Source organism: Pecten maximus, chromosome 7, assembly GCF_902652985.1.
Source record: "Pecten maximus chromosome 7, xPecMax1.1, whole genome shotgun sequence".
NCBI classification, from domain to species: Eukaryota; Metazoa; Mollusca; class Bivalvia; order Pectinida; family Pectinidae; genus Pecten; species Pecten maximus.
In genome coordinates this window covers 6376235-6402876 of record NC_047021.1, presented here as the reverse complement: position 1 = coordinate 6402876, position 26642 = coordinate 6376235, and the positions used below count along the sequence as shown (strand labels likewise).

The following is a 26642-nucleotide window of genomic DNA, read 5'->3' as shown; positions in this document are numbered from 1 at the left end:
AGAACCTGATTGGTGTGTACTAGAGCTCCACCTACCACGATCCTCCAGATTTGTACGCCAACTTTCTCCCCAGCCTTGTTCCACGCGGGCTCGGTTTGGGCAGACTCCTCTGTAAGGAAACACACATCGATGTTAAAATGAAATACGAACTACATCATCAATGACAAGTGGTGGTAATAACGATAGGTACAATGTTCAGACCACAAACATATATTAATCAATTGTCTTCTGTGACTCAAAGAGAACTATCCTCATTAGTGTCTAGCGCACGTAAGTTTGTGCTGACACCTGTAAGCTATCATTGTGATGTAACAGGGGATAGGCAATAGAAACCATTAACTGTTTGCAGTTATAAACCCCCAACCCTACCCCATCCCTCCAAATCCCTCACCCCTGATCGAAGGTACGATCAACGTAAACAACTTGTCCGCATAACTCCCTATCCACTCTTCAGACCGAAGACACGGGACGAATAAAATTGGTTGAACTCGCTTTTGAGTCACTGGTATGGATGACGACAATGACAATATTTGACAATGGGCTGATCGAAACGTCAAATTTGGGCACACTAACCCCGAGCTCCTCCATGTTTTGACGAAAAATCACCAAACTATCTCATATGACGGTATGTCAAGGTGTTTGTCCCATTGAAGTCTCGTTATATGTCTGACAATGAAGATGAGGAGATGAGGGAGCCTGATGCAATCGTATGATAGACAGGCAATGTCAAGAGAGGGACCACCTCAATGACTTTTCGGAGCGATTGTCCAAAACGTTCAGCAGATATGATGTGCTCTATCAGAAAAATTATACGAAATTTTGATAAATAAAAACAAATATGGAGGGGGAACATTTTCGTCGGAATCCAAACTTGTCCCGCAACCATTACAGGACGTTCCATTGAGGTCTGACTAGAATAGCGCTAGATTATGACATGTACCGAACTGTAAGTATATATTCTTTATTTGATTTGGTGTTATACGGTATTTTGGTCTTGCAGTATAATGTTGTGCAGGCTTTCTCTGATGGACTGTTTTAGTCGTGTGGTATAATGTTGTGCAGGCTTTCTCTGATGGACTGTTTTAGTCGTGTGGTATAATGTTGTGCAGGCTTTCTCTGATGGACTGTTTTAGTCGTGTGGTATAATGTTGTGCAGGCTTTCTCTGATGGACTGTTTTAGGTCGTGCGGTATAATGTTGTGCAGGCTTTCTCTGATGGACTGTTTTAGTCGTGCGGTATAATGTTGTGCAGGCTTTCTCTGATGGACTGTTTTGGTCGTGCGGTATAATGTTGTGCAGGCTTTCTCTGATGGACTGTTTTGGTCGTGCGGTATAATGTTGTGCAGGCTTTCTCTGATGGACTGTTTTAGTCGTGTGGTATAATGTTGTGCAGGCTTTCTCTAATGGACTGTTTTAGTCGTGTGGTATAATGTTGTGCAGGCTTTCTCTTATGGACTGTTTTAGTCGTGTGGTATAATGTTGTGCAGGCTTTCTCTAATGGACTGTTTTAGTCGTGTGGTATAATGTTGTGCAGGCTTTCTCTGATGGACTGTTTTGGTCGTGCGGTATAATGCTTTGCAGGCTTTCTCTGATGGACTGTTTTAGTCGTGTGGTATAATGTTGTGCAGGCTTTCTCTGATGGACTGTTTTAGTCGTGTGGTATAATGTTGTGCAGGCTTTCTCTGATGGACTGTTTTAGTCGTGTGGTATAATGCTTGTGCAGGCTTTCTCTGATGGACTGTTTTAGTCGTGTGGTATAATGTTGTGCAGGCTTTCTCTGATGGACTGTTTTAGTCGTGTGGTATAATGTTGTGCAGGCTTTCTCTGATGGACTGTTTTAGTCGTGTGGTATAATGTTGTGCAGGCTTTCTCTGATGGACTGTTTTAGTCGTGTGGTATAATGTTGTGCAGGCTTTCTCTGATGGACTGTTTTAGTCGTGTGGTATAATGTTGTGCAGGCTTTCTCTGATGGACTGTTTTAGTCGTGTGGTATAATGCTGTTCAGGCTTTCTCTGATGGACTGTTTTGGTCGTGTGGTATAATGTTGTGCAGGCTTTCTCTGATGGACTGTTTTAGTCGTGCAGTATAATGCTGTGCAGGCTTTCTCTGATGGACTGTTTTGGTCATGCGGTATAATGTTGTGCAGGCTTTCTCTGATGGACTGTTTTAGTCGTGCGGTATAATGTTGTGCAGGCTTTCTCTGATGGACTGTTTTAGTCGTGTGTTATAATGTTGTGCAGGCTTTCTCTGATGGACTGTTTTAGTCGTGTGTTATAATGCTGTGCAGGCTTTCTCTAATGGACTGTTTTAGTCGTGCGGTATAATGCTGTGCAGGCTTTCTCTAATGGACTGTTTTAGTCGTGCGGTATATTGTTGTGCAGGCTTTCTCTGATGGACTGTTTTAGTCGTGCGGTATAATGTTGTGCAGGCTTTCTCTGATGGACTGTTTTAGTCGTGCGGTATAATGTGCAGGCTTTCTCTGGTGGACTGTTTTAGTCGTGTGGTATAATGTTGTGCAGGCTTTCTCTAATGGACTGTTTTAGTCGTGTGGTATAATGTTGTGCAGGCTTTCTCTAATGGACTGTTTTAGTCGTGTGGTATAATGTTGTGCAGGCTTTCTCTGATGGACTGTTTTAGTCGTGCGGTATAATGTTGTGCAGGCTTTCTCTGATGGACTGTTTTAGTCGTGCGGTATAATGTTGTGCAGGCTTTCTCTGATGGACTGTTTTAGTCGTGCGGTATAATGTTGTGCAGGCTTTCTCTGATGGACTGTTTTAGGTCGTGCGGTATAATGTTGTGCAGGCTTTCTCTGATGGACTGTTTTAGTCGTGTGGTATAATGTTGTGCAGGCTTTCTCTGATGGACTGTTTTAGATGTGTGGTATAATGTTGTGCAGGCTTTCTCTAATGGACTGTTTTAGTCGTGTGGTATAATGTTGTGCAGGCTTTCTCTGATGGACTGTTTTGGTCGTGCGGTATAATGCTGTGCAGGCTTTCTCTGGTGGACTGTTTAACCTATATGTTGATGATGCCATAATTTTCGGAACAAATGATGTTTATATTTGGAATTTAGCAGAGATTAGCGAAGGATAATATGAAAGCAACCAAGTCTTAATTGACGGTAGCAATATTTCAATGTTACTGCAGTTTGAGTATCCGTCCGCCCAATGCATGTGGAATCCGACAACTTTGATTTCAGTGTAATTGTTAGCCTTAATGGCAAAATCAAAAATGTATTGATATGTTGCTTTCATGGTAGCTTAAATTATCTCGTACTTTAACAGGTATGATGAATATAAATCATGGTTATGAGTTATTCAGTTGTAAATGCGGTTTCTCTGTTTACACCACTAATGATATGTGGTGTTCACACACGATAAATCCCGCAAAATAATCAATTTAGTATCTATAATAACATGATACCATGGCGAGGAAGTGATACGTCATGGTCGACCGAACAAGACCCTGCTCCAGCTGTTGTGGATCAGGTGTATGGAGTCTGTAACATCATTTAAACATATCTAGTCCGAGTTGGACCATAGTTTACCTTGACAAAAAGCTTGATATCACTTTGTTACCCACTGACGGAGGGGTGAGAATAGAGGAATTGCTCACGTCTTGGGGTTGAGACAAGGGAATCTCAACCCGAGGGGGAGATTCTTAAGTTGCCAAGCACGAGGCTTGCCAAATGTTTGGAAGCTAAAGTATCTTTCCCCGAGGGTTGAGATTCCCCTGTCTCACTTTCATGGGAGTGAATGATCATTTTTCTCTTAACTTGTTTATCCTCTTCTGTATCTAATATGGACGATATATCAATGCAGGGAAATGTTGACCTGACGTCATTGCATTGCCACCATGACGTTATGGTATTGTTGACGTGACGAAATGCAATTGTTGAGAAAGTGGAAAGAACACGTAGTAGCTTGTCGCAACCTAGGGTGAGATATAGAGGATATTGGAGGTTTCCCGTTTAATTAAATAGAACATATATTTCACGAGTATGACAGAATATCGATATTTTCACGAGTGCGAAGCACGAGGGAAAAAAGTATCGAAATATTTTGCCATACGAGTGAAATATATGTTATACAGGTATTTCATGAGAAACCATTCAATTTTATTTTTATTGCATTTCATCAACTTAAAAACAAAATTAGAAACATAGAAACATTAATAGCGTCAAAAAGTGTGGGAATCAGTAATGACATCATCTCTTTTGTGACGTTACTCCACGTCGACAGCGCCATTTTGAAAGGACTGATCAGCAATATATAAGCGTTTTATGCTGTTATAGGAGAATATGTACATGAATAGCTAACGTGTAGTGAGTATTTTGTCAAAAACTAGTCTGAACATTTCAGAAATACAGAAAAATCACCAATTTATCTATCTGCACTTCGGCTGGAAAAAGCGGTAAGTTTCATGGAGGTGAATACATTAAAGGTCCGCTCTGATTGGTCAAAAACGAAAAACTTATATTTTCACTGCAAAACTTATATTTTCACTGCAAAATCTTATATTTTCACTGCTCATCGCTGCAATATAGGTTTTATTAGTTTGATAAATATCTATATTTCACTGGCAAAATACAAGATATAGAGGATATTGAATAGTTTCCCGTTTAATATAACATATATTTCACGAGTATGACAGAATATCGATATTTTCATGAGTGCGAATGATTATTTTTCTCTTTTCATGCTAACCCTCTTATGTATCTAATATGGACGTTACAACAATGCAAGGAAATTTTGACCTCACGTGATTGTATTGTCGCCGTGACGTTATAGTATTGTTGACGTGACGAAATGCACATGTGGTAGCTTGTCTCAACAAGGGGGGTGGGGTGTATAGACAGCCGACACACGCTATATGACGCTGTTAATGCTCACAATAACGCCATCATTTTTTACGTTGAGTAACCAAGTCGCAAATGATGACGTCATACTTTTTTTACTTCAACGTAATATGAAGACGTTGCGTTATTGTGAGCAGCGTTATATAGCGCGTGCTGTTTTACCGACCTGTGTGAGATCGATTTATCTTTTCTTTAGCAACCGTCGGATAACCCCGTGAAATATGTGAGCATACTAGAATCTACCATGGGTCTGTTCCGTGGACAGGGATATATAAATCCCTGTTTGCCAGATAGCATGAGAATTGTAGACAGTTTTACCCACCCAACCCCCAACCCCCTTTTTTTGTGAGATCGATTAATCTTTTCCCTAGCAACCGCGGGATGACCCTGTTAAGTATGTGAGAATAAAAAGACTATGAGTGACGATATATAGCCTATATTTGTGTGTGTCACATTGTACGTGAACTAGAATGTGTCAGATATTTCCGGAATAGAATGAAGAGTTTGAGGGAGGTTCTTCCTGATCTATAACTGATTATCATACGAGAACAGACGAGTTCCTGTCAGAACAACAAACACGCTATGTGTCCTATACATTACCCGCCTTAGGTAAATGATCATATGAATTAAACCAACAAATTAATCATGACAAGGAACAACCATCATGCTTCCTTGTTTTAGTGGGACTTTCCTGCCAATATCACATAGACGGAGTGCTTATGATTCACCTAGGATTTAGTATGATAATTTAGCTTTATAATGAGGGTATATCATTATGTTATTTTCGACAAACTTTTATTACATAAAGGGGAGCCGATCTATTGTAACCTCTATTAAGAAGACACTACAATGTCTGTTTTATATAACCGTCAACTCTGTCGTCAGTTCTGAATAAAAGCCATTTTAACAAATACAGGTAATTGTAACTGGTAATACATAACCGAAGCATTATAAGACTACTGTGTATAACCCATGGTGTGCACCGAATCAAAATTGAGACTTTTGCTCGCAGACCCAAGACCATCGACCTAATTGTGACAGCTTAGCTGATTAGAAGGTTTCGACAGAATTAATGTGTCACATATATTTACTTACTTTTCACCTGTCTCTCGGTATCTGAGCCAAACAGGGCGAGGTTCGTGTCCTTCCAATCGTACTGTTTCTGTTTAATCAACCCTGGAATGATAAACATGCCTTAAATGTGACATTGACTGACTTTACAGGTTTGGTATACATAGGGTGGGTTAAATGGAACATGTAGTATATAACTACCAGTGATATAGACTGGCTTTACAGGTTTGGTATACATAGGGTGGGTTAAATGGAACATGTAGTATATAACTACCAGTGACATTGACTGGCTTTACAGGTGTGGTATGTATTATACCTGTCAGTGATATAGACTGGCTTTACAGGTGTGGTATGTATTATACCTGTCATTAACATTGACTGCCTTTACAGGTGTGGTATGTATTATACCTGTCAGTGACATTGACTGCCTTTACAGGTGTGGTATGTGTTATTGTACCTGTCAGTGATATACTGTACACTGACATTACAGGTGTGGTATGTATTATACCTGTCAGTGACATTGACTGCCTTTACAGGTGTGGTATGTATTATACCTGTCAGTGACATTGACTGCCTTTACAGGTGTGGTATGTATTATACCTGTCAGTGACATTGACTTTACAGGTGTGGTATGTATTATACCAATCAGGCAGCTATAACGCTGCTTTAAATGATCTAAACAATATTATTTAGAACTGACCTTTCATTTACTGTTTTTTTGTTTTTGTTTTTTAATGTAGTGTATTTCTTGTTGAACATTATCAGCACTTTAACCATTAATAATAATTTGAAATCGGTTATACACATCACTTTTTTTACTGCTGTTATAATTAATCCACAAAATATTGCTGCTTTTATGTAAATAACACAGTCTTCTGTTGTTTTGAATTTTGAAGATTTAGCCTCGTTATCATATTTTAATGATCACCACTGTTATACTGATGCGTGTTATGTACCTGTTATGTTTAGAAAGAAAGATTCAGGAAAATGTGTCATTTATAAATAGCGCCAGCCAATAGATGATACATCATATAACCGACTGTCTGTTGTAATTGACGGGAGAGACATTCCTAACATTGTTAACAATGATTGGTATGTTACACATGGGATTTACTAAGTAACTGTATGTAGGTAGATCTAAAGTGCACGGTGTTAATTTATTGGGAGGTTTGAGTCATACTGATGACGCCTTGCTTCATGTACTAACATCACATTTCCTAAATCAAAACGATTTTTATCATATGATCTAAACATAGGAAAGTTGCAAAAGGCCAAAAGGGTCTTTATGCAGGTCATTTGCGTTCAAGGGTCGGTAAAGATAAGAATTCATTGGTAATCAAAGTGTTACATGGTATAATGTTAACACAACGCAGGACAAGGTATGTTACAATAACTGATAAATAGCATCAGCATGTACCAAAGTATCAAATATTTCTCGAGATTTCATTAGGAGAATTAAAAGTACATGAAGTCTTGATCGTCTTCAATTCCAACAGGCCGGATGTCAACCGATAGTATATGTTGTGTATGCCTTGTGGACATTTACCAGTTGTTCATTGAACGTGAGTTGTCATCAACTAATTAAACAAATATGAATTGAAATTCGCCTTACCTGCCATTATGGTTATTATTCTTCTTGGTCTTCAGAAAAAAAACTCTGAAAAATGAGAAAGTAAGAATTACTCAAATGGGATTGCACAGACTAGCCTGTGATTAATGCTGGCTGTGTCCTGGGCTACACTTAAAGCTTCCGTCTGGTAACGTGGGTAAAGTATGTGTTATTTATTCATTTGTGTGTTTTCTCTGATCTAGGGGTTACCTCATTTAAATCTCGAATTAGAAATGAAGGAAATATTATAACAAACACCAAGACGATATTCAGGTGTAAAATGGCAGTAATTACAACCGAGGACAGCACAGCACGAAATTATCTGGCGCTCATGGCCTTGACAGTCACATACGATGAGATCAAAAAGTAAAAATTCAATAAATTGAATGTGAAAAACGTACACTGTAAAATAGTGCATGTGTATTAAAAACCACTCGGTTATCGAGGAAACCACATGTTGTTACTATTTATATCCTATAAGCAAAAGGCTCCATGGGCCTGCACCGCTTTTTAAAGTTACACATCAGACTGAAGGATGAAGTGTGTAAGTTTTATATCTAAACCAGTTAAATACCGTTACTACACATAATACATCTTCATTTGAACATATTCAAGTACAGACTTTCTTTGCGTGAATCATTCGTTCATACAATACTACGCTAAAGGTCAATCAAGTAAGTTCAGAAATAAAGAAATAATGCTTTTAATATTTGACCTTTCAGGCACTGCCATTGGACAACTCTACATTTCAACAAATATTTATCTCTTCGTCCTAGCATTGTTTAATAGATCTCTTTGTATTTCAGAAGCGATTCAAAATGTTTTGACAGATAGGAACTTTCAAAGGTGTGTAAGTGAAATCATCTGGATTTAAGCGACTGTCAACCATACTCATGCAAGGTGTCAAATATGATAATATGCCCCTGTCTTACATTATATCAGACGAATTACATTAATATTCCAGCACATTCATTTTCATGGTTGTGACCATGAAGCTCGTGTCTTTTTGTTAAACAAAGGCAGTTGCTTATGTCCACAGCATCCCGTGGCCTTCATAGAACACGACCTTCGTCCCGGGTTAGTTAGAAACATTCGATTTAATAATGTTTGAAATAAAAACGTTTCATAGGAACGTATTAAAAGAGGAATAGCCATGACGGTCGACTCTGTCAATTCTACCTTATTATCTAACAAACAGGGAACAACGTGTGAGGAAACGTTACGTGTGATCAATGTGTTTTCCTGGAGGAAGCACTAAACCCTTACTCCTTCTGTTAATATCGACCATCGTATGTCCGGGTAACACCACGGGTGGCTTTAGATGTCAACAAGAACATTGTTTTTGGTTTCCTGTACACGGAAGCAATGGTTTTAACGCCCGAACATCGAGAACAAAGTAGAAAGCATGTCCTAGGAGCAAGAACCTCCACCTCCATAGCAAGCACAAGAACAAGAGAACCACACTGCCTCCATTGCAAAAACAGGATTCTCACATCACCTTTGCAACAACAGCAGGCAGACCATACTACATGAATTGAGCTAGACCTATTGCCCCCTCATATAAATCTGGTCTGAATTGATATACGCCTATCGCCAAAAGACACCCCATGTGTCTGTGTTGTACCGCTGTCAGTCGGTAGAGCATGTGATCAAGGAAACATGTTATCTGTATAGCCAGTATAGATGACTAGACATACCTTGAAATCCACGTTCGTCTACGTATAACTAAGAAGTACTCTTGACCTTTCCTTATACAGGCTTGTACTAACGGTACAGTGTAGCATAGGATCTCGAACTTTTGTAAAACATGTAAATAAATACATATTGACTGCCACGTTAAAAAGCAATGACTTTACCACTATTTATCATTCATCAACTACACGTGGTTGATGTCTTTGTCCGGTAGTTGATGTCTTTGTCCGGTAGTTGATTTCTTTGTCCTGTGGTTGATGTCTCTGTCCGGTGATTGATGTCTTTGTCCGGTGGTTGATGTCTTTGTCCGGTGGTTGATGTCTTTGTCCGGTGGTTGATGTCTTTGTCCGGTAGTTGATTTCTTTGTCCGGTAGTTGATGTCTATGTCCGGTGGTTGATGTCTTTGTCCGGTGGTTGATGTCTTTGTCCGGTAGTTGATGTCTTTGTCCGGTGGTTGAGGTCTTTGTCCGGTGGTTGATTTCTTTGTCCGGTGGTTGATGTCTTTGTCCGGTGGTTGATTTCTTTGTCCGGTGGTTGATGTCTTTGTCCGGTGGTTGATGTCTTTGTCCGGTGGTTGATTTCTTTGTCCGGTGGTTGATGTCTTTGTCCGGTGGTTGATTTCTTTGTCCGGTGGTTGATGTCTTTGTCCGGTGGTTGATGTCTTTGTCCGGTGGTTGATGTCTCTGTCCGGTAGTTGATTTCTTTGTCCGGTAGTTGATGTCTTTGTCCGGTAGTTGATGTCTTTGTCCGGTAGTTGATTTCTTTGTCCGGTGGTTGATGTCTTTGTCCGGTGGTTGATTTCTTTGTCCGGTGGTTGATGTCTTTGTCCGGTAGTTGATTTCTTTGTCCAGTGGTTTATGTCTTTGTCCGGTGGTTGATGTCTTTGTCCGGTAGTTGATGTCTTTGTCCGGTAGTTGATGTCTTTGTCCGGTGGTTGATGTCTTTGTCCGGTGATTGATGTCTTTGTCCGGTGGTTGATGTCTTTGTCCGGTAGTTGATGTCTTTGTCCGGTAGTTGATTTCTTTGTCCGGTAGTTGATGTCTTTGTCCGGTGGTTGATGTCTTTGTCCGGTGGTTGATGTCTTTGTCCGGTGGTTGATGTCTTTGTCCGGTAGTTGATGTCTTTGTCCAGTGGTTGATGTCTTTGTCCGGTGGTTGATGTCTTTGTCCGGTAGTTGATGTCTTTGTCCGGTAGTTGATGTCTTTGTCCGGTAGTTGATTTCTTTGTCCGGTGGTTGATGTCTTTGTCCGGTGGTTGATGTCTCTGTCCGGTGGTTGATGTCTCTGTCCGGTGGTTGATGTCGTTGTCCGGTGGTTGATGTCGTTGTCCGGTGGTTGATGTCGTTGTCCGGTGGTTGATGTCTTTGTCCGGTGGTTGATGTCTTTGTCCGGTGGTTTGTCTTTGTCCGGTAGTTGATGTCTTTGTCCGGTGGGTGATGTCGTTGTCCGGTAGTTGATGTCTTTGTCCGGTAGTTGATGTCTTTGTCCGGTAGTTGATGTCTTTGTCCGGTGGTTGATGTCTTTGTCCGGTAGTTGATGTCTTTGTCCGGTGATTGATGTCTTTGTCCGGTGGTTGATGTCTTTGTCCGGTGGTTGATGTCTTTGTCCGGTAGTTGATGTCTTTGTCCGGTAGTTGATGTCTTTGTCCGGTGATTGATGTCTTTGTCCGGTGGTTGATGTCTTTGTCCGGTGGTTGATGTCTTTGTCCGGTAGTTGATGTCTTTGTCCGGTAGTTGATGTCTCTGTCCGGTAGTTGATGTTGTTGTCCGGTAGTTGATGTCTTTGTCCGGTAGTTGATGTCTTTGTCCGGTAGTTGATGTTCTCTTGCCTGTGTGTGTCGTTGTATTACTCCTACTGAAGAGGTTCCTCTATATAACTAAGTCCGTGATAAGACCAGCCAACAATTGACTTACTCCGAGGAGCGTCTGCTACCCAACGACGAAATAAATCGTTACTTTTTTACCCTGGTAATAAAGCTTTTCTGGTCCGTGGTAGCTACTGAATCACCTGCCACCCAACGACGAAATAAATCGTTACTTTTTTACCCTGGTAATAAAGCTTTTCTGGTCCGTGGTAGCTACTGAATCACCTGCCACCCAACGACGAAATAAATCGTTACTTTTTTACCCTGGTAATAAAGCTTTTCTGGTCCGTGGTAGCTACTGAATCACCTGCCACCCAACGACGAAATAAATCGTTACTTTTTTACCCTGCTAATAAAGCTTTTCTGGTCCGTGATAGCTACTGAATCACACTGTGGCACCTCTACAGAAAGTCGGGTTCCTAGAACCATCTCGATATACTCCATAGCGTTCATCGGTAGTTTGTTTTGGCTATAGAGACTTCTCTCCGTAGTCATGGTTACCCTAAACACCATATTACGGGTATCGATTGTTTGGTAGGCAGCTCGTTATACTATGGGTCTACTCTTATTTTACATAAAAGGTGTTTATGTTTTCTTGATGGGGAGTTGATTTTGAATTAATATGAACCTGGCAGGGATATGGGCCGATAGGTTGATAGGACCTTTTATCTTCTTCAGAGGCCGGGCTATCTATCAGAGCCACTGTTGAGGTTGGCATATAATACATGTATGTGTATTATGTTCATATTCAAATACTTAATTGAGTGGCGTTCATGCCAGAGGAAACAAACTTGTTGTCGTGTGTTAAGTATTCTAAATATATGTGTACTTGGCTCGTTGTGTTGACCACGAGGCTGACATAAACTACCAGCAGTATTTGTTTACCAGTAGTATTTGTTTACCAGTAGTATTGGTTTACCAGTAGTATTTGTTTACCAGCAGTATTGGTTTACCTGTAATATTGGTTTACCTGTAATATTGGTTTACCTGTAATATTGGTTTACCTGTAATATTGGTTTACCTGTAATATTGGTTTACCAGTAGTATTTGTTTACCAGCAGTATTGGTTTACCAGTAGTATTGGTTTACCAGCAGTATTGGTTTACCAGTAATATTGGTTTACCTGTAATATTGGTTTACCTGTAATATTGGTTTACCTGTACCGGAACAGGCCATTATTGACGTGCTGTCACAGTCCGACGGCATATTGTGTAACACACGTGTAATGGGAGATTTCATGAATAACAATGAGTTGTTGGGAAATTAGATCACAATCTACTTCGTATTTCTCGGAAAACAGCAATTGGAGATATTACGAAATATGAAATATTCAACAGTCACCCTAAATACTACAACTGTATTACGAAATAGCTAATCATTTTCTTCAGGGCTAAGGTTATTTCTAAATTGTTGGCTGTTTACCTCCTTCGGAGTTTGTTTCATTTAGTAACAGGCTATTTATTAACGAACATATTGATTCTTGTTATTTTGATAAAAATTAGTAAAGTAATCATGCGGACCGGCGAATTAGGGGCTGGGGTGCACGCGACCGGCGAATTAGGGGCTGGGGTGCACGCGTGCTGGGTTTTTTTTATTATTATTATTGTTGCCCACAAGTGTAACTATTATAAGGATGTATTTCTCCACTACCGTTGTTTGATACCGAGTTCGCCAGATAGAGGGAATGGGGTGGTGGGTTTACTGGAAAAGGATTTGTTTGACAGAGAAACCCAGGATTTAGAAGCATGATGAATGTAAGTTTTCTTAGTGCATACGAAAGTTCGAGAAAGGTGTGAACGTACAAAGCATGTCCACACCAAAACATACTCTCTCGATGGTAGCATTGATAGATTTATAAAGTACACACACACACACACACACACACACATATATATAGTTAGGTATATTAATTATATAAATCTACATTAAGTGATCAAAATAGAAATAATAATCGTACCAACACAACACACCGGGAAGTAAACAAACCTCTCGCTCACCTTACCTTGTCCGCGGATTGTACTTCTCCACAATAAACACGAGCTGTGTGTGCTGAGGTTTAAATGTTTAAAGGAAATGAGGTCACAGGTCGGTGATATTTCTAAATACACCGTCGTCAGCCGGGTATGTATCACACACGACACGCTATGTCGTCACATGGTACACGCAATCGATAGAGGCTGTGTAGCAGGAACGACATTTATCATGTATGTGTTTTATAATTAACATGTTGGTATGCATGTGTACATGTAATTTGAATAAATAAAACACCGATGATCGGTAAACAAGGACTCGGAGGACTACTTCTATAGATAAACTTGCTACATTGTACACATGCTATTTACAGGTTAGTCGTATGAACCAATTATTCCGGGCAGATTTATGCTCCGTCATCTGAGTGACAAGAGACCGCATCTAACACTATACATGTATGTACAAACTAAATTGACATTTTACACAAACTAAACTGACATTTTACACATGGCTACAAGTTCACGTTCACTATCAAGTTTTAAGTTTTCCTACATTACATGATACGGTCACCGTTCCCTACGACGACATGTGAATCTAGGTCTATCAACAAGGACAGGACACATCTAACTATATCACACATGGAAATATTTCCCAGTCAGGGCGATGGACGGTGGAGACTTTTGATAGCCCGACCATGTACTTCAGTATCCAAATCCCAAGCAACAATAAATGTCAATAGAACAATACACAAAATAAATCGTAATTTCAATTTAAAAGAAGAAAGGAATGTTAAAGTATGATACAACCATACATTTACATACAGATCCCTGTAAATTACAGGGAAAAACCCAGGTGTTTCGGGAGAGTAAACGGCTTCTGCTTCATCTAACAAGTAAACCGTTTTATTGCATTTTTGCCAGTGAAATATTTTTTTTTCAATCTAATAAAACTTATATTTTTACTGCAGCTATGAGCAATGAAAGTAAAAGTTTTCCGTTTTTGACAAATCGGAGCTTACCTTTGTTTTCACCTCGTTGAAACTTTTCCACTCGAAGCGGATATAGATAAATTGGTTATTTTATTGTTTTTCTGAAATATTCTGATTAGTTTTTGACAAAATACTCACTTGAAGTTAGCTATCCATGTACAGGTTATCCGATAACAGCAGAAAACGCTTTAATTACGCTGATTAGTCAAAATGACCCCGTTAAGTCACATGATTTTAGCTCTTAAAACCATGTTTCAAGGCTTAAGATTTGCAACACTGTAATTTAGTCCAATGGGGTATGGTTTTTACAGATTTCTTACAACTACAAGGTTATACTTGGAGCAAATGGTGAAATAATAAATACCGATTGTGAATGTCCAGCTGGCAAAGGTCCATGTGGGATTTGCAAGCATGTCCCAGCTATTCTCCATGTGCTTATACAGTTGAAACTGGTAGGCTTGCTATTCGGGGATGTTGCATAGGTCATCTACAAACTTTCACAAACCGAAGAAGAATTATCAAAACCTAAATCAATAAACCAGTGGCAGATAGTCATTTCTGAAAATGGCTCCATTTTATATTGCTGAATGCAATTTTACAAAGTTGAAGTTTTCAAAGAAACTCATTGTTTTATAAATTCGACTTTGGTTAATTGAAAATTTCAGTTCCTTTTCAGAACGTTGAATTATGGTGGTAACATGTTACGGAAGTCAATGAACATACCCACAAGGCTTTCTTTATTTTTGCTGTTGTTGTACAATTGTTTCTGTTTTCATTATTATATATATAATTATGTGCTGTTTTTTTATGGGTCCAAGACATATTGTCATAAGAAATGATATATAGTGATAAATTTATGATTTACAAGATATTATAAAGCGTGCATATAATAAGCATTTACCAGTAAACCAGAACTGCTACTATTGATAACTGTTTTACTTTAGTTTAGTATATTCATTCCAATATGATGGCTATAAAGAATATACAACCTCAATTTAGGGATATTTAACCTCTCAAAAAACAGTCAAATTTCAAACTACATTGCATTGTCTACTATTAATGTCTTGCTGATTATAGACAATGCAACACTTTGTATTATGATATTACTAAATAGTATATAAAGGGAATTGCACACATAACATTCAGTAATTTTGAAACAGATATCTTACGCTGAAGGCAAATATACAAGTGGCAGCAAGAGACCATGACTACACTACACTACCAATGACAGAACATTGGGTTGATACCGGAATTAAGGTATGGCTATCAAAATCAAAGAAATATGTTATATAATGCTTTATTTCCTTATGAGGCATACATGATTGTCAAAGAATTTTGCTTAACACCATTTTCTGCCACTCCCCCATCCAAAATATAAACACTGATACTTGATGAAGGATATTGCATAAACTGTAAAGAAAGTAATTGCAGCGAATGGGATCATACAAATAATACAGATAGAATGATTATACCAATGGGTTATTTACAAAGTTTCTTATTAGTGAACTTTGTCAAATTATTCAAAAGAAAAGAAATTGGGTTCAGTATGAGGTTTGTACATTATCTACAAGTAACTCAGATAGCCAATGTTTGCTACATTAATTAAATCCTAACAATGGAAATATGTTTCTGTTTTCTATAGGTGTCATCTATGGAAGAGGTCCTGGAGATTGAAGAAACTACAAAGAAGCAAAGTGTGTGCAAGAAATGGCACTAGGAGAGAAGATGGCGTTTGACATCCTCCAGATTTGGTGAGATTTGTAAGGCAACAGACCGTAGAAATAAGGAACAGCTGTTCCAGTCTCTCTTCAGGCCTGCCAGACTCACTTCAGGCCTGCCAGACTCACTTCACCGGCCATCATCCATGGACAAACTTTTGAGAGGGCTGCTATTAAAAAAATTGAAGAAGTTAATGGTATAACAGTCAACTCGTGTGGTTTGAGGGTTGGCATTAATAACAACTTGCTTGCTGCCTCACCAGATGGCGTAACAAGCCAGGGTGACATTGTAGAGGTCAAATGTCAATTATAAAGGTAGAAATAATGCAATTTCTCTAAATAACAACTTTCCTTTTTTAAGAAAAGATGAAAATGGAGACATGCATCTAAAGCAAAATTACAATTATTTTTATCAAATTCAAGGACAACTGAACATTTGTAAGAAACAGAGGTGCTTTTTTGTAGTCTATATTTTTAAAGATATTTTTGTAGAGGAAATTTATGTTGATAATTCTTTTTTAATGAAGTAAATCGGTAACGGTTGTTTTGATTGGTCGAAAATTTCATGTGTAAAGGGTGGTAATTTCGAATCACCGCTAGAGGGCCAGAACTGACGTCTATATTTGCCAAGGGTTCGTGGAGTGTAACGTATCAGAAGCCTTGGCTAGCGAAGATGGCATCATCATAACAAGTCAATCTTATCTTCCTTGTGTTCCTTTATAAAAGTTCGTCTTTCCCTTGAAGAAAGCCGTAGACAGTGACACTTTCGATATTTCCTTACCAAGTAAAAACTGTTCGACGTAGTCAGAGTCCGAGAAGTGGTCCCAACAGATCTTGGAATGTTTGCCTGGTTCCCATAAACCTTTTAGTCTTTTCGTCGACACGACGAATCAAAACTCGCCATAAATGTTTTAGGTTTGGATCAGAAGAGAATGTATGTCTTTTTCACTCTTTTAGCTCTACTTCTTCTCAAGTTCTTGATTGTCAATGTATTCTCTGTCATAATGAGATGGGTGACGCTGTAATATTGGCCACGTGATCAAATGGTGGTAGTGAAATGTATGATATTTTGTACGATCATGGCTCGAGATGGAACGGGGATCATTAATATTAACGATAGGTCTAGTACATAGGATTGACACTATCACATGGTTGGAATTTACGTTAGTTTGTGATTTATTTCCGGTTTTGATTTATTTACAATTGTGATTGACTTCCGGTTTCGATTTACTTACGGTTGTGGCGATATTACCGAAGAGACAGTTGATAGCCTACTGTTAGATAGATTATATCTGACACCATTTGATCAGTTCAATATTACTATTGATGGTTTCCCTTGTAGATGTCGGGGCAGTTGGGACGTACAACACAAAAGTGATACAGGAATATTTCGTGTCTCGCTGTTCCCGACAAACGGAACCTATAAGACAATCCATTTTTAAAGTCGCGAATCTGAAAGGTTCCATGTGCCAATAAATTACATATTACATCTGATGAAAAATGTACCGAGTATAGAATCTTGAGAATGATTGAATTTCTGGTCAAAAACATCTTAACAAAGGACTATATCGATCGGATAACTGTTTTTGGATTAAGGACACTACAGACTACAATATATCTACCCTCCCCCTACCCCCGGTATTGGAATTGAGGACACTACAGTCTCTATAATATCTCTCTCCCCCCCCCCCTGTATTAGAATTTAGGACACTACAGACTCTACAATATATCCCCCCTACCCCCTGTATTGGAATTGAGGACACTACAGTCTCTATTAATTATCTCCCCCTACCCCCTGTATTAGAATTGAGGACACTACAGACTCTACAATATATCCCCCTACCCCCTGTATTAGAATTGAGGACACCACAGACTCTACAATATATCCCCCTCAGGGGCGTAGCTTGCTATATAAAAAAAAGCCCGGGCTTGCACATAAAAATTCCTAGTATGAGTTATTAATAAGCCATGGTCTTGTAAAGTTAATATATCTAATATGTATTGTCGACCCGTCAAGGTCTTGAATGTAGAATCACAAAAAAATCTAATCGTAGATTAATTAAAATTAATGATAGGTAATGAAATACGCAGATAGCCATGCTGTTTTTGGAAGTCCGGAAATGGAAACCTGAAGTCGTATCCGTTTATTATTATAAATCTAGGGGTTTCCGGTGTTTAGTTGTTTGGTGCGTAAATATGAAGAAAGCACAATCAACGATATAGGCCTATATCTAGATAGCTTCTTCAAACCTAAACAGAAAGACACGCAAAGTCAAAGCCCGACAGAAGAAATTGTCGAAAATGTTAAATCAACATCTAAAAGTGACACCTCTCAAATTATAATGACACTCACACCTTATTTAGAAGTATGGTCCCAAAATTCCAACCCAGAGGAAATGTACAATCTACGATATAGAGAAATATGGATTCCCATCAAGGTAGGCTTCATGAAGACAACGATTCGTACACTGTATTTTTCTATCTTTTTATGCCCAATTATATGAGGCGCCGTTTTTATATTCATTCATTATTTTCACATAGGCTATGCTATGCATGATTCGAATTTTACATGTGTGAAAAATGTGAAACCCTATTTTTGCTGTATGTATTCAAAAATTCGATTTTTACATATGCATAATTCGAATTTCGCATACACACAGAACGATTTTTTTATATGCAAAAATAAATATTTTTGGATATCATATGTTGAAATAATTTTACTTAAATTCGACCTTTGGATATCTCTAAATAAATTATGCATAGATCTATGTAAAAATAGGGAATAAATATCATTATTAAGTTTTCATACAGGTAGAAAACGGACCTATTATTTTGATTTTAATAACACAAGTTTAGTACTATCAAGCATTACCGAAAATCATTTCCAGGGGCTGATCAATTCCTTAAAACCATGTTCCCCTGAACCCCCCCCCCCCCCCAGACCCCTCGCCGGGGCTTGCACATGTCTGAACCTCTAGCTACGCCCCTGCCCCTACCCCCTGTATTAGAATTGAGGACACTACAGACTCTACAATATATCCCCCTACCCCCTGCATTAGAATTGAGGACACTACAGACTCTACAATATATCCCCCCCCCTACCCCCTGTATTAGAATTGAGGACACTACAGACTCTACAATATATCCCCCTACCCCCTGTATTAGAATTGAGGACACTACAGACTCTACAATATATCTCCCCCTACCCCCTGTATTAGAATTTAGGACACTACAGACTCTACAATATATCCCCCTACCCCCTGTATTAGAATTGAGGACACTACAGACTCTACAATATATCCCCCCCTACCCCCTGTATTGGAATTGAGGACACTACAGTCTCTATTAATGACCCCCCCCGTATTAGAATTGAGGACACTACAGACTACAATATATCTCCACCTACCCACTGTATTAGAATTGAGGACACCACAGACTACATATATCTCCCCCTACCCCCTGTATTAGAATTGAGGACACTACAGTCTTTACAATATATCTCCCCCTACCCCCTGTATTAGAATTGAGGACACTACAGACTCTACAATATATCTCCCCCTACCCCCTGTATTAGAATTGAGGACACTACAGACTACATATATCTCCCCCTACCCCCTGTATTAGAATTGAGGACACTACAGTCTCTACAATATATCTCCCCCTACCCCCTGTATAAGAATTGAGGACACTACAGACTCTACAATATATCTCCCCCTACCCCCTGTATTAGAATTGAAGACACTACAGACTACATATATCTCCCCCTACCCCCTGTATTAGAATTGAGGACACTACAGACTCTACAATATATCTCCCCCTACCCCCTGTATTAGAATTGAGGACACTACAGACTACATATATCTCCCCCTACCCCCTGTATTAGAATTGAGGACACTACAGACTCTACAATATATCTCCCCCTACCCACTGTATTAGAATTGAGGACACTACAGACTACATATATCTCCCCCTACCCCCTGTATTAGAATTGAGGACACTACAGACTCTACAATATATCTCCCCCTACCCCCTGTATTAGAATTGAGGACACTACAGACTACATATATCTCCCCCTACCCACTGTATTAGAATTGAGGACACTATAGTCTCTACAATATATCTCCCCCTGCCCCCTGTATTAGAATTGAGGACACTACAGACTCTACAATATATCCCCCTACCCCCTGTATTGGAATTGAGGACACTACAGTCTCTATTAATGATCTCTCCCCCCCCCCCCCCCCCCCCCCCCTGTATTAGAATTGAGGACACTACAGTCTCTACAATATATCTCCCCCTACCCCCTGTATTAGAATTGAGGACACTACAGACTCTACAATATATCCCCCTACCCCCTGTATTAGAATTGAGGACACTACAGACTACATATATCTCCCCCTACCCCCTGTATTAGAATTGAGGACACTACAGACTCTACAATATATCTCCCCCTAACCCCTGTATTGGAATTGAGGTCACTACAGTATCTCCCCCTACCCCATGTATTGGAATTGAGGACACTACAGACGGACAATATCGCTTTGGGGGTTTACATACAGGTGAAATTAAAGGACTTCGTAGGTCTTTTGCTACCTACTTGTTCCCATTAGATCTTCAATAATGATAAACCCTCCAACAGAGGGACGGTTGTTTTCCTCATGTGTACGCCAACGGTCCGTTGGAAGATCAACAAACTCAACAAAGATATGATCACTCAGAAGGTCAATCATTTTATGGGCCCAGTCGTACGCTTACAAATCGCTTGCCTTTCGTGGAAAAGAAAGCTTTAATGACGAGAAAAGGAAGATGTGGCATAAGCTTGAAACAGGAAATGGTAGCGTGAAATGTGGGAAAAAACGTTCTGGGGAGCGGATGCTCAAGATGTACATCATGTGACACAAATCCAGTATTGAGGTATTGACAATAACACGTTGTCATTTTGATCTGTCGGAGTTAACTCCCTTCGTTTTATTCGCTACCATAGCATTATAAACTGATAAATAGAGGATCTTGAATGGTTTACCGTTAAATATAACATACATTTCAAGAGTATGACAGAATATCGATATTTTCACGAGTGCGAAGCTCGAGTGAAAAATATCGAAATATTCTGTTATACGAGTGATGATTATATGAAATGCAATGAAAAGAAAATTGAACGGTTTGCCGTTAAGTACATGTACATGTATAAGATATATTTCACTCGTATGACATAACATATCGATATTTTTCAATCGTGCTTGGCACTCGTGAAAATATCGATATTCTGTCACACTCGTGAAATATATGTAATATTAAACTGGAAACCATTCAATATCCTCTACATATTTCACTGGCAAATGCAATAACTAGATATATTTATCTCCGCAGTATGACAGAAGGTCTTCAATATATGTTTTTAGCTTCTTACGGAATGATGACAGAACGAAATGAATATTGATGTTGAAAGGATTTTAATCAAAATTACACCAAAAAGCATACTATCGGATACTAACGAATCAAAATACAGAGTTCCGGGAATTCGATTTTGCTGACAACAAAATGCGTAAACATAGAACACTTATTAAATCGTCAACAACAAATTAACCCAAATACAAAGAACGATCCAACAAACAACAATGTAAATTTCAGTACAAAGGTAACCTCTACATTTGGTATTTTAAATTGTTTAGTGACATTTTTTTCTTATTCTGACGAACAGATAGACTTATTAAGACTAATATGACCAAGGTATGATCAACTTATTAAATGTGAGACTGGCGTTTTTGGCAAGCTGTACATGTGCTTATATACAATACAATGTGGTGAATTACAACGTCTACAGAGTCTGTAAATTCACTTTTCACTAAGCGCTTTTACATCATAGTAACATCTACTGATATTAGTAGTATTTCGCTACAACAGTTCTTAAGGTCAAGGATTCCCGTAGTTTTACTGGGTATGACTGTTGTTAAGGTCAAGGATTCCCGTAGTTTTAATGGGTATGACTGTTGTTAAGGTCAAGGCCTCCTGTAGTTTCAATGGGTATGACTGTTGTTAAGGTCAAGGGCTTCTGTAGTTTTACTGGGTACGACTGTTGTTAAGGTCAAGGCCTCGTGTAGTTTTAGTTGGTATGACCGTTGTTAAGGTCAAGGCCTTTTGTAGCTTTAATGGGTATGACTGTTGTTAAGGTCAAGGACTCCTGTAGTTTTAGTTGTTACGACTGTTGTTAAGGTCAAGGACTCCTGTAGTTTTAATGGGTATGACTGTTGTTAAGGTCAAGGCCTCGTGCAGTTTTAGTTGGTAAGACAGTTGTTACGGAAAAGACCTACACTTCACCGGCCGTGTTAGATACATGTGTGTAGGATTAAAATGTTCAGTAATATATACATAATATAAGTAAAAAGTTCACAATACATTGTTCATGTTATAAAAGGTCAGAAACCTTTGGGAGAAAAGCCGTCTATAACCAGCGATGAAAGCCGATCTCATAGCAATAGTAAATATAGTGCTGGATTTAAGCTGCTAATTCCTCCATGATCTTGGCGTTGTTTTCACTGCTCTCACTGAAAACCGTTATTCCGTGGAACGGTTTATCGGCTTGCTTTAAATATTTCTGTAAGAATTGAAAAATTATGAAATTAATTATCAATCTTACCAGCTATAATAATGATATGAAAGATTATAAAATTGATCATCAGTCTTACAAGCTAAAATATTCAATGATTTAAAACACTAGACATTTAAAATTTCTTTGTTATATACACTCTCTAAAACACAATAATCGACAATACCGAGACTTATAACAGTATAATTGAGACTACTCTCTATAATTATAACAATATTATCGAGACTACTCTATAATTATAACAGTATTATCGAGACTACTCTATAATTATAACAGTATTATCGAGACTACTCTCTATAATTATAACAGTATTATCGAGACTACTCTATAATTATAACAGTGTTATCGAGACTACTCTCTATAATTATAACAGTATTATCGAGACTACTCTCTATAATTATAACAGTATTATCGAGACTACCCTCTATAATTATAACAGTATTATCGAGACCACTCTCTATAATTATAACAGTATTATCGAGACTACTCTCTATAATTATAACAGTATTATCGAGACCACTCTCTATACTTATAACAGTATTATCGAGACTACTCTCTATAATTATAACAGTATTATCGAGACCACTCTATATAATTATAACAGTATTATCGAGACTACTCTCTATAATTATAACAGTATTATCGAGACTAATCTATGATTATAACAGTATTATCGAGACTACTCTCTATAATTATAACAGTATTATCGAGACTACTCTCTATAATTATAACAGTATTATCGAGACTACTCTCTATAATTATAACAGTATTATCGAGACTACTCTCTATAATTATAACAGTATTATCGAGACTACTCTCTATAATTATAACAGTAATATCGCGACCACTCTCTTTAATTATGACAGTATTATCGAGACTACTCTCTATAATTATAAGAGTATTATCGAGACTACTCACTATAATTATAACAGTATTATCGAGACTACTCTCTATAATTATAGCAGTATTATCGAGACTACTCTCTTTAATTATTACAGTATTATCGAGACTACTCTCTATAATTATAAGAGTATTATCGAGACTACTCACTATAATTATAACAGTATTATCGAGACTACTCTCTATAATTATAGCAGTATTATCGAGACTACTCTCTTTAATTATAACAGTATTATCGAGACTTATATAATTATAACAGTATTATCGAGACCACTCTCTATAATTATAGCAGTATTATCGAGACTACTCTCTATAATTATAACAGTATTATCGAGACCATTCTCTATAATTATAACAGTATTATCGAGACTTCTCTCTATCATTATAACAGTATTATCGAGACTACTCTCTATAATTATAACAGTATTATCGAGACTACTCTCTATAATTATAACAGTATTATCGAGACTACTCTCTATAATTATAACAGTATTATCGAGACTACTCTCTATAATTATAAGAGTATTATCGAGACTACTCTATAATCATAACAGTATTATCGAGACTACTCTATAATCATAACAGTATTATCGAGACTACTCTCTATAATTATAACAGTATTATCGAGACTACTCTTTAATTATAACAGTATTATCGAGACTACTCTATAATCATAACAGTATTATCGAGACTACTCTATAATTATAACAGTATTATCGAGACTACTCTCTACAATTATAACAGTATTATCGAGACCACTCTCTATAATTATAACAGTATTATCGAGACTACTCTCTATAATTATAACAGTATTATCGAGACTACTCTCTATAATTATAATGGTATTATCGAGACAACTCTATATAATTATAACAGTATTATCGAGACTACTCTCTATAATTATAACAGTATTATCGAGACTACTCTCTATAATTATAACAGTATTATCGAGACCACTATATATAATTATAGCAGTATTATCGAGACTAATCTATGAGTATAACAGTATTATCGAGACTACTCACTATAATTATAACAGTATTATCGAGACTACTCTCTATAATTATAACAGTATTATCGAGACTACTCTATAATTATAACAGTATTATCGAGACTACTCTCTATAATTATAACAGTATTATCGAGACTACTCTCTATAATTATAACAGTATTATCGAGACTACTCTCTATAATTATAACAGTATTATCGAGACTACTCTCTATAATTATAACAGTATTATCGAGACTACTCTCTATAATTATAACAGTATTATCGAGACTACTCTCTATAATTATAACAGTATTATCGAGACTACTCTCTATAATTATAACAGTATTATCGAGACTACTCTCTATAATTATAACAGTATTATCGAGACTACTCTATGATTATAACAGTATTATCGAGACTACTCTCTATAATTATAACAGTATTATCGAGACTACCCTCTATAATTATAACAGTATTATCGAGACTACTCTCTATAATTATAACAGTATTATCGAGACCACTATATATAATTATAACAGTATTATCGAGACTACTCTCTATAATTATAACAGTATTATCGAGACTACTCTCTATAATTATAACAGTATTATCGAGACCACTCTCTATAATTATAACAGTATTATCCAGACTACTCTATAATCATAACAGTATTATCGAGACTACTCTCTATAATTATAACAGTATTATCGAGACTACTCTCTATTATTATAACAGTATTATCGAGACTACTCTCTATAATTATAACTTTATTATCGAGACCACTCTCTATAATTATAACAGTATTATCGAGACCACTCTCTATAATTATAACAGTATTATCGAGACTACTCTCTATAATTATAATAGTATTATCGAGACAGCTCTCTATAATTATAACAGTATTATCGAGACTACTCTCTATAATTATAACAGTATTATCGAGACTACTCTCTATAATTATAACAGTATTATCGAGACTACTCTCTATACTTAACAGTATTATCGAGACTACTCTCTATTATTATAACAGTATTATCGAGACTACCCTCTATTATTATAACAGTATTATCCAGACTACTCTATAATTATAACAGTATTATCGAGACTACTCTCTATTATTATAACAGTATTATCGAGACTACTCTATAATTATAACAGTATTATCGAGACTACTCTCTATACTTATAACAGTATTATCGAGACTACTCTATGATTATAACAGTATTATCCAGACTACTCTATAATTATAACAGTATTATCGAGACTACCCTCTATTATTATAACAGTATTATCGAGACTACTCTATAATTATAACAGTGTTATCGAGACTACTCTCTATAATTATAACAGTATTATCGAGACTACTCTATAATTATAACAGTACTATCGAGACTACTCTCTATAATTATAATAGTATTATCGAGACTACTCTATAATTATAACAGTATTATCGAGACTACTCTCTATAATTATAACAGTATTATCGAGACCACTCTCTATAATTATAACAGTATTATCGAGACTACCCTCTATAATTATAACAGTATTATCGAGACTACTCTCTATAATTATAACAGTATTATCGAGACCACTCTCTATAATTATAACAGTATTATCGAGACTACCCTCTATAATTATAACAGTATTATCGAGACTACTCTCTATAATTATAACAGTATTATCGAGACTACTCTCTATTATTATAACAGTATTATCGAGACTACTCTATAATTATAACAGTATTATCGAGACTACTCTCTATAATTATAACAGTATTATCGAGACTACTCTCTATAATTATAACAGTATTATCGAGACTACTCTCTATAATTATAACAGTATTATCGAGACTACTCTCTATAATTATAACAGTATTATCGAGACTACTCTCTATAATTATAACAGTATTATCGAGACTACTCTCTATAATTATAACAGTATTATCGAGACTACTCTATAATTATAACAGTATTATCGAGACTACTCTCTATATTATAACAGTATTATCGAGACTACTCTATAATTATAACAGTATTATCGAGACTACTCTCTATAATTATAAGAGTATTATCGAGACTACTCTCTATAATTATAAGAGTATTATCGAGACTACTCTCTATAATTATAACAGTATTATCGAGACTACTCTCTATAATTATAACTTTATTATCGAGACCACTCTCTATAATTATAACAGTATTATCGAGACCACTCTCTATAATTATAACAGTATTATCGAGACTACTCTCTATAATTATAATAGTATTATCGAGACTGCTCTCTATAATTATAACAGTATTATCGAGACTACTCTCTATAATTATAATAGTATTATCGAGACTACTCTCTATAATTATAACAGTATTATCCAGACTA

General features: G+C 37.1%; 3 protein-coding genes and 1 long non-coding RNA gene across 9 annotated transcripts in view; 1 reads left to right on the top strand and 3 right to left on the bottom strand.

Annotated features, from left to right (window-relative positions):
- LOC117331450 (gelsolin-like protein 2) overlaps nucleotides 1-13170 on the bottom strand; it is a 30212-nt gene extending 17042 nt beyond the window's left edge. Inside the window, exons 1-4 of one of the 4 annotated variants that reach the window (XM_033890170.1) lie at nucleotides 13094-13170; nucleotides 7540-7584; nucleotides 5952-6032; nucleotides 36-109 (exon numbers count right to left, since the gene is read on the bottom strand). In XM_033890170.1, the coding sequence (XP_033746061.1) occupies nucleotides 36-109; nucleotides 5952-6032; nucleotides 7540-7546 (162 nt within the window). In that variant the 5' untranslated portion in view covers nucleotides 7547-7584; nucleotides 13094-13170. Of the gene's footprint in view, nucleotides 1-35; nucleotides 110-5951; nucleotides 6049-7539; nucleotides 7659-13088 lie in introns of those variants that run through there. The other 3 variants (XM_033890172.1, XM_033890171.1, XM_033890169.1) reach the window with 3 other exon arrangements.
- On the bottom strand, nucleotides 9402-11520 carry LOC117331019 (BUD13 homolog). The gene is made up of 2 exons (XM_033889612.1): nucleotides 11429-11520; nucleotides 9402-11055 (listed from the first exon to the last, which is right to left on the bottom strand). The coding sequence occupies exons 1-2, from the start codon at nucleotides 11518-11520 to the stop codon at nucleotides 9402-9404; spliced, it is 1746 nt and encodes a 581-aa protein (XP_033745503.1).
- Nucleotides 13107-16251, top strand: LOC117331452. Its single transcript, XR_004533554.1, has 3 exons — nucleotides 13107-13212; nucleotides 15211-15307; nucleotides 15693-16251. It is a non-coding gene; the product is annotated as an uncharacterized LOC117331452 (long non-coding RNA).
- Nucleotides 16252-21202: 4951 nt separating this feature from the next.
- LOC117331448 (gelsolin-like protein 2) overlaps nucleotides 21203-26642 on the bottom strand; it is a 33790-nt gene continuing 28350 nt past the window's right edge. For all 3 annotated transcript variants that reach the window (XM_033890163.1, XM_033890165.1, XM_033890164.1), the window contains exon 14: nucleotides 21203-22363. In XM_033890163.1, the coding sequence (XP_033746054.1) occupies nucleotides 22265-22363 (99 nt within the window). In that variant the 3' untranslated portion in view covers nucleotides 21203-22264. The remainder of the gene's footprint in view (nucleotides 22364-26642) is intronic.